This window comes from Bremia lactucae, linkage group LG9 (genome assembly GCF_004359215.1).
Source record: "Bremia lactucae strain SF5 linkage group LG9, whole genome shotgun sequence".
NCBI lineage: Eukaryota > Oomycota > Peronosporomycetes > Peronosporales > Peronosporaceae > Bremia > Bremia lactucae.
Window position 1 is genome coordinate 1,582,276 of NC_090618.1, and position 9,595 is coordinate 1,591,870.

The following is a 9,595-nucleotide window of genomic DNA, read 5'->3' on the forward strand; positions in this document are numbered from 1 at the left end:
AAGGTTCTTACGCTTATTCGTAAGCACAAGTTGTTTGCAAATCTCAAGAAGGGTATATTCGCTGCATGCGAAATACCACTTCTTAAATGCATCTTGGGTAAACACGATAAACGCAAAAGATTAAGGCGGTCACCGGTTGGCCTGTGCCAAACGATGTAAAAGGACTTCGAAAGTTTCTCGGCTTAGCGGCGTACAAACGCAATTACGCCGAAATGACAGTACATATTTATCCTTTGTTAATGGCAAATGTAAGAAGTGGTCATGAAGCGCTGACTATCAGCGTTCCTTCGATGGTAAGAAGCAAAGCTTGATGCAATCGCCAATCCTGGTGATTGGTGACGAAGACATAACATTTGATGTGGTCTCTGACGCCAGCGATTTTGCAATTGGCTGAGCGTTGATGCAATATGACACAAACTGCGCAAAGCGCGACATCTGTATCAATCGCGTCAGCTTGAACCAGCTGAACGCAATTATACAGTACATGACAACGAAATCCTTGCCATAAAATATGCACTGACTAAGTTTAGGGTCTATCTCCCAAGAGAGAAAGACCGTTCATTATTCATATTTTTACGCACGGCCCTAAGCAGTCTACACCTTTCGCAAAGAATGGCGAGATGGTTGTCTTTCCTCGCGGAGTATAACTTGTCCATGGAGTTTAAATCAGGACGATTAGCGGCGTCGCTGATGCCCTTTCGCGCCGACCCAATTTTGATCCTGGTGCGCAACCCTGTAGTGAGCATAAGGCCACTGTCGCAACAATTAACAGTGAACTTAAGGCCACTGTTTCAACAATCAACAGTGAGCAAAAGCCACTGTTGCAACAATAAGTGTTCCGTCGTCACAGTACTTGACGACGCTAAAAGAGAATATCAAGAAGATAATGCTCTTAAAGTGTTGATGGATTACTAAGAAATCCATTCCAGCAATCCTTAAACAGAATTTACATAATAGTATTGATCCTCAACAGATCGATACAAAACACGCAATTAGTTACTGTACTATACAGCTATTGCTGGCCGCACACCTCATGTGGTCATCCCCACCCATATTGATTTGCATTTACGCATCATGCGAAAGTGCCACGATGCACCAAAAGGTAGGCATCGTGGCCGTGAGAAGACCATTCTCACGATAAGACGCGATTTCTACTGACCAACGCCAATATGAATTCGTCCGCAAGTACTTGCCGCTCGCGGAGTTTGTCAACAGGTGTAGCCGAGTTCTTCATCTCCTTCGTTACAATCTCAGCTTGTTTGTCCGGCAGAGTGTTGCCAGTCCGTATCTATGTACTTCGTCTTCGGATTTCCCGAAAACGATCACAATAATAATGGTATATTTGTTTTTGTTGACCGTTTCAGCAAAATGGTACATCTTGCTGCAGTACTGGAGTCGAACACAGCCAGAGGCTGTGCTCGTGTCTTTGTTGACACTGTTGAAGATTGATGTCTTCATCAAAAGTGTTGCGTTTTATGCATTTGCGTGTAAAGGGATGACAAGAGTAATACGGAGAAATGGTACGTGAAGATATCATGTGTTGTGGCTCAGTCGGGACATTAAGAGTGCGCGTAAGCAAGAAATCAGCATCAAGGAGCTTGGGGTTCTCAAGTACTGCTTGGAAATCGAGATTCAACGCAAGCGCGACAAACCCTTGATCAAAATTAACCGGAAGGCATACATCAGGCGACTCTCGGAAAAGTATGGGATCGAGAATTGCAAGGACGTGCGCACAGCAGCGGACAACAACTCGAAACTAGTGAAGATTACTGACGAGGAAGCATTTGTACCGAAATTTTCGTATCGCGAACTGGTCGGTACATTAATATACATAGCGACTTGTACACGACCAGACATCGCGCATGAAGTTGGCGAAGTTGCCACGTTCTGTGAGCGCTACGGGAAGTCACACTGGATGGCGGCCAAGCGAATTCTCAAGTACTTGAAGACAACTAAATATATCAGCATTGTCTTTAGCGGCGTTAACAAGGGATAGCCTTTTGGATTTGCAGACACAAACAGGGCAGGCGACTTAGATACGCGGCGTTTAACGACAGGATACGTGTACTTCCTGAACGGCAGCACGATCTCATGGAATTCCAAGCGCTAGCTTACCGTTGCGACATCAAGCACGAAAGCAGAGTATATGTGTTTGTACAGCGCAACGCAAGAGGCAGTCTGGCTTCAAAACTTAATAAAGGACTTGGAGTACAAGACGGATACGGCGACGACGATTTTTTAAGACAATCAAGGATGTATTGCTCTGGCCAATATTCCTGTTTACCATTGGCGCACGAAGCATATTGACATCAAGTTTCATTTCTTGCGCAAAAAGGTAGCAAGTAAGGAAATTACGCTAGAGTACAAGCCGACGGAAGAAATGATTGCGGACGGATTGACCAAGGCTCTTCGAGGAGACAAGCACACCAAATCTATCATGGGACTCCGCATGGCGGCATAATGGCATCACTTCGAGTGCGCATCAAGGGAGAGTGTTGAAGATTGACGTCTTTATCGAAAGCGTTGCGTTTTATGCATATATGTGCAAAGGGATGACAAGAATATTACGGAAACATAGTACGTGAAACATATCATGTGCTGTGGCTCAGTCCGGTAAGGCACGGCAGTGCCATCCCACAGGTCACCGACTCGATACGCGGCAACGACAAAAAGTAAAACCTTCGAAAACTGGTGTTGGGGTTCACCAGCACTACACTGCCAGACAGTGACGCCCCCCCCCCCGTTTTATGGTGGTCCACGTATGTGGGAAAGGGCGCCGACCGAACGATAGAAAATAGTTAACGGTTGGATAAAGTTACCGGTAGGATCGTATCAACGGTAGGATTATAATAATTCAAATATAACTCACTTTCCGTTTTGCAATCTCGACCGTAAGCCCATCTTCAAGCTCATAGCGTAACGCAATTTAACAGACACGAAATTTCAACTCCATGGGAAACTCCGTGAGCTAATCTCAGATCGAGACGCTAGATTTGCGACGGAATTTGACAAACTGCGTTCAAATCACTTTGAACAAAGCTTTCATTCTGACCCAGATGGTCAGACGGAGCGTGGAAACCGTAATCTCAAACAGAGATGTTCGCGGATACGTCCACTCGTTTACGAGCTGAAGCGGGCTCTTACTGATGAAAGGATCAATTTAGTGCATGCTTCTACAAAGTATAAACCGTTATTACGTGAATGGTTGCGCCATCCACGTAGACCCACTTTCTTTGAGTGTGGGTTCCGCTCGTGCAAAGAATTTTCTAGCTCTTGCTGATCACGCATAGACCCTATGGTCAATGCGAAGTATAACAAAGTTGGTTTAATCAACATTGAAGTCGACAAACCCAGTAATATCAGTATGCTATTACTGACTTTGAAAAGATGCTGAAAGACTCAGCATCGAGAACATCGATATTAGTGAAATCAGATGCTCTCACCGAACAAGAGATAAATATTTCTGCAGTGCGAATCGATCGCACTGAATACAAATATTAAATGGGGTCAGCAGGCAATTTTCTGCTGACCAAAGAAACAGTGGTCCGTATAGTACAGGATTCTATCGCTGATGTGGTGGACCGACAGATATTAAACTCTGACAAAAAACGGGAGAGCGAATATTGTTCCATATAATTGTTAACGACCTAGTCCTACTGTCTACTAGTGACGAATGTGGGCAGTAATAAATTACTACCCAAGTATATCGGCCCGTTCGGTGTGCTGCACCGCCAAGGCAATGCATGCACGATCGAGCTGCCTCGTAGGATGCGTACGCAACCTACGTCAAATGCTGGTCATCTCCGCCCTTACCATCAGTGCGATGCTTCTTTCAATTTCAGATCACCCCGGAACGGTCTAAGGCGTCTACCAAAGCCTGATTGTACCGAGCTAAAGAGTGATTAACTCTAGACAGAGTCTGATTTTCATGAGCCAGACGATCCACTCTTTCCCCTGAAGGGACTTATGTATCCTTCCTTTCGCCAGCTGATCAGACACAACTTGCGCACAATTTCTCAACTGGTCACGAGAAATATTATCAACCGTCATCGCTAACTCGCGGCGACGAGATGGCTTGTGATCGATGTCCTCCCTTATTGTAAAAGGTGTGATCCAAATTATGATGTTNAGCCAATGCTGTCGCTATTATTGACGTGGTCATGCAATTTTACGCCCAAGACGTTTCCAGCGCACGTTACATGTTTTTATTGTATGCAACTAGGGACGCATTTGTTCAGACGATTAAAGACATTCAAGCAAAACCTGAGCGGCAGTTGCTACAACGATGTACCTCGCATCAAGAAATCAAGTGAATGGGTTGACCACCGAAGATGCTGAACCAGTGAGAGACTTGCTGTATTTGACCCCCGGATTGGGCTGCCTACTATGTTGTTGACGCTGACTTAGTAATGATTGGACTATTATAAGGATCAATATAAGATCTTGGTCATCTTCAAAAAGTTGTGGCTTATACCTTCAAGATATTAAGCCAATTATTTTGTAGATTTACTACCCATCATATATGTGGTCAAAATCTATCCGTATCTCTTCAGCTCTTCCCGTTAGCCTCATTCCAGAATCAACCGCGAATAGGAGAGATGGTAACTCTTCTATGTCTCATCGTTGGCCTGGCTGGAAATGCGTTCTGTGTAGACATCGATGACAGTAAGTTTATAGGTCACTTGAAGGACAAGATCAAGGAGAAGAAGTTTAACACGATCAAAGGTGAAGCCCGTACTCTGCAGCTTTTCCTGGCGAAGACAGCGGACGACAAGTGGCTTTCTTCTTGCTCGGAAGACGTGAAGAAGCTGAAGGAGGGCGAGAAGACTTCTCTCATCGAGACGCTTACGAGTGAAGACAAAGAGCTACAGGAAGAGCATCTGCTGGAGGACGTGCTGATTGGAATGGAACGTCCCTCAGCTCGCCAAATTCATGTGCTCGTTGTCCTTCCGGAGCAAGAAAACGACATAGTGAAAACAGCATTTATGGATCTTGTTCAAGTAATGGTGCCACATATGCTTATGATGGCGCCAACGACGAGGACAACTAGAAATGATTTTTTTAAGCACAAGCTGTGCAAGTTTTATAAAAACTATCAGCGAAATGGGACCTGGGTGCGATGTATGCTTCTCGACGTCGCTTTTCCAAAATCTCTTGTGATTGCGTCACATTTGTTTCGGCGCAGCAACAAATATGTGGCGGATAAGCTTCTGAAGATATCAAATATTAATGATACGAGAAATGGTATTGTGCTGTTTAAGCCGTTAAAGTATGCATTCGACCATTTCCATATCAGCTTTGTTCGTGATAATACCGGCGCCTTCCGTTTGAAGCTTTTTGACCCAACTATCCGAAACACGCGTCTCATTGATATGGTTATCGACCATAGTAGAAACAAAAAAGTGCTTGATGAGACACAAGTAACAGAGCTCCATGAGAGCATATCGTTGACGCAAGAACCATGCGAGTTTAATGTAAACACAACATTTGGTGACCTGGATGGCAGCGCTTTGGCATTTATTGGCGTCGAGCGACCATATAATCGATGTTTGTACCTTCAGGCAAGCGTGGCACGCGTCTTGGCATTGCAGAATGGTTGGGTCGAGGAATCATATGATTTCCCAGACTTTTGGGATGATGTTGACCTGGACAATAAAATGGATATTTTTCATCGCAGTCTTCTGGAGGCCGATATTTAAGTCACTTCGTAGCCACTTGTCCTTATTGAAATTTACCGCGGTCCTGCAACAAGAACGGCTGTCGTTGGACTTTTAATGTAGAAGATTGAGACTTCGTGGCCTTCAAAATAACACTTCTTTCCTTCGAAATAAAGGTTTTAGTTTTTTTTGCTACATTTTTTTCCGCGCTGAACTGAAGTTGAGAGATAACTGCATTTTCGTTCTGCTTTGATCGTCATGTGAGTGACGATTGTTAGGCTCTAAAAAAGGCAAGTTACCTCGATTTAAGGCGAACAAAAAAAAACGAGAAGACTAACATCACACATACTAGAATCGCATTTGCCCTTGTCGACTCCTCTTTGCTTCCTCTTGTGCTACATTGCGCGTCGCAGCCAACAATGGGTATACAATAAATAGCTTCCAAAGCCTTGGCATCGATTGCAAAAGACACGGACGCTGCGTCCGTGCTACTATTGCTCTGTGCCAAGCTTCCCCGCGGTATTCGTCGTGCTTAAGACTTCCCCGCGGTATTCGTCGTGCTTAAGACTTCGCCGCGATATCCTACACTACTATCCAGAGTATTCATACTCAAGTTCTTCATCTCGCAACGGAACACTTGGCTAGAACAAGTCCATCGACGGTCCATTGTACGTCGGTTCAAGTGGAAGTTTCCAAGTCATAGCATTCCAAGTACTTTCATGCATCATGTGGCTATGGGCAGGACAAGACGCTGCACGAATTAACATCTTAATTCGAGCCAATGCTGTCGCTATTATTGACGTGGTCATGCAATTTTACGCCCAAGACGTTTCCAGCGCACGTTACATGTTCTTATTGTATGCAACTAGGAACGCATTTGTTCAGACGATTACAGACATTCAAGCAAAACCTGAGCGGCAGTTGCTACAACGATGTACCTCGCATCGACTCGCTGCGTTGGTACTGTCAACACGTCCAGGGATGTACGCATTGGATCGATCCCTAGTGTCGACTTGTTTTTGTTTGTGGACAGCATCTACTAGCATCAACTTGTTCAATGTTGTCGTAAAGGAATTCCTCGTATCCAACGTGGTTCCGATTCGGAAGAAGGCTATTGAGCAGTTTGCTCACAAGCTGATCGTAGCCGACTTGATGCTAAAACGAAACGTCGAGTGCAGACTATTTTGATTTATCGCTTTCAGACTGAATCACATCCAATGATTCGAGCTTGACTGCTGCAGCTACTGGAATAGTGTCCATTCGATCAAGCAAGTCTCAAAACCTAGACGCAATTACAGACGGAATTCGTATGTACTGTAAATATCTCAGCAGATCCTTGAATCCACGCACCAGTGTAAAAAGTGCTGGCCCTCGTGGTTGTCAATTCGACTAAAAAATTGGCTACTACCGACAATACAGCATCGTGTCAGACTTTATGCCAAGAAATTGAGCTGCGGTCACACGAATCTCAGCCACTGCTTCTTAATAAAGCTGCTGCCTCGGCACTTGATCGCAGTGGACTCCTTGTAATGCATAAGGCTCAGGAAGATAGTGGGGAGGTCGCATTAAACGGCTGGATGAGCGCTTTGCGACTGCTTCAAGTCGTCAATTCACGACGCGCGAGCGTGTGTTGGCAAGGAATATAAGTGGTTAGAAGGGATTATTTACTATCTGGATGTGTTTGTTTCTCTGTTTGGACTTGTTGCCGCCACTGTCGCGGATCCTAACGTCTTCTTTGCATCCGCAATCGACTGAGTTCTATTTGTTGGAGAACAAACTTTGCGAGCTTGCTCGAGAAGCGGGTCAGTTAACAGCAAAGACGATGGTATGCACCCTTTTGTGTTTCGAGCGCTGGATTTGCTGGCTGGAAACTAAGTGATTGGCTTGACCACAGAAGGTGTTTGACCCCGGATTAGGCTTTTTTGCCTTGACCAGTATGTTGTTGTGGTCATCTGTCAAAACTTGTGGCTTATTCCTTGCATAAATTAAGCCAATCATTTCGAAAATCACTAGCCATCATATCGTTGGTTCGAATCTATCCTTATTTCTTCAGCTCTTCCCGTTATCCATCATTCCAGAATCAATCGCAAAAAGGAGAGATGGTAACTCTTCTGTGTGTCATCGTTGGTGTTGCTGGAAAAGCGTTTCCTGTCGACATTAATACAAGTCAATTTGTAGGCCACTTGAAAGACAAGATCAAGGAGAAGGCGTTTGACACGATCAAAGGCGAAGCCCACACTCTGCAGCTTTTCCTGGCGAAGACAGTGGACGACAAGTGGCTTTCTTCTTGCTCAGAAGACGTGAAGAAGCTGAAGGAGGGCGAGAAGACTTCTCTCATCGAGACGCTCACGAGTGAAGACAAAGAGCTACAGGGAAATGATCTACTGGAGGACGTGCTGATTGGAATGGAACGTCCCTTAGCTCGCCAGATCCATGTGCTCGTTGTCCTTCCGGAGCAAGAAAACGACCGAGTGAAAACAGCAGTTATGGATCTTGTTCAGGTAATGGTGTCACATATGCTTATGATGGCGCCAACGACGAGGACAACTAGAAATGAATACTTCAAGCACAAGCTGTGCAAGTTTTATAAAAGCTATCAGCGAAGTGATACCTGGGTGCGATGTATGGTTCTCGACGTCGCTTTTCCAAAGTCTTTCGTGGTTGCGTCACATTTGTTTCGGCGCAGCAACGAATATGTGGCGGGTACGTTTCTGAAGATATCGGATATTGATGACGCGAGAAATGGTATTGTGCTGTTTAAGCCGTTAAAGTATGCATTCGACCATTTCCATATCAGCTTTCTTCGTGATAATACCGGCGCCTTCCGTTTGAAGCTTTTTGACCCAACTATCAGGAACACGCGACTCATTGATATGGTTATCAACAAAAGTAGAAACAGAAAAGATCCAGTTCATGCAAAGCTAAGAGAGCTATATGAGACCATTGCGTTGATGAACGAACCATGCGAGTTTGATGTAAATATCCGGAACAAGCGTCTTACTGATAAGTTTATCGAAAATAATAGAAACAGAAAAGTTCTTGATGAGGCACAGGTAACAGAGCTCCATGAGAGCATGTCGTTGACGCAAGAACCATGCAAGTTTAATGTAGACACAACATTTGGCGACGTGGATGGCAGCGCTTTGGCATTTATTGGCGTCGAGCGACCATTTAATCGATGTTTGAACCTTCAGGCAAGAGTGGCACGCGTCTTGGCATTGAAAAATGGATGGGTCGAAGAAACATATGATTTCCCAGACTTTTGGGATGATGTTGACCTGACGGATAAAATGGATATTTTTCTTCGCAGTCTTCCGGAGGCCGATATTTAAGTCACTTCGTAGCCACTTGTCCTTATTGAAATTTACCGCGGTCCTGCAACAAGAACGGCTGTCGTTGGACTTATAATATAGAAGATTGAGACTCCTTGGCTTTCGAAATAACACGTCTTTTCTTCAAAATAAAGGTTTTTGTTTTTTTTGCCACATTACTTTTTTCCGCGCTGAACTGAAGTTGAGAGATAACTGCATTTTCGTTCTGCTTTGATCGTCATGTGAGTGACGATTGTTAGGCTCTAAAAAAGGCAAGTTACCTCGATTTAAGGCGAACAAAAAAAAACGAGAAGACTAACATCACACATACTAGAATCGCATTTGCCCTTGTCGACTCCTCTTTGCTTCCTCTTGTGCTACATTGCGCGTCGCAGCCAACAATGGGTATACAATAAATAGCTTCCAAAGCCTTGGCATCGATTGCAAAAGACACGGACGCTGCGTCCGTGCTACTATTGCTCTGTGCCAAGCTTCCCCGCGATATCCGTCGTGCTTAAGACTTCGCCGCGATATCCTACACTACTGTCCACGGTATTCATACTCAAGTTCGTCATCTCGCAACGAAACACTTGGCTAGAACAAGTCCATCGACGGTCCATTGTACGT

At 44.7% G+C, this 9,595-nt stretch overlaps 2 protein-coding genes across 2 annotated transcripts; both read left to right on the forward strand.

Annotated features, from left to right (window-relative positions):
- Positions 1-4,598: 4,598 nt before the first annotated feature.
- Positions 4,599-5,699, forward strand: CCR75_009540 (uncharacterized protein; the record flags this gene model as incomplete). The annotated part of the gene is made up of 1 exon (XM_067967579.1): positions 4,599-5,699. The coding sequence occupies one exon, from the start codon at positions 4,599-4,601 to the stop codon at positions 5,697-5,699; it is 1,101 nt and encodes a 366-aa protein (XP_067819594.1).
- Positions 5,700-7,756: 2,057 nt separating this feature from the next.
- On the forward strand, positions 7,757-8,989 carry CCR75_009541 (uncharacterized protein; the record flags this gene model as incomplete). Its single annotated transcript, XM_067967580.1, has 1 exon — positions 7,757-8,989. The coding sequence occupies one exon, from the start codon at positions 7,757-7,759 to the stop codon at positions 8,987-8,989; it is 1,233 nt and encodes a 410-aa protein (XP_067819593.1).
- Between the last annotated feature and the right edge of the window lie 606 nt (positions 8,990-9,595).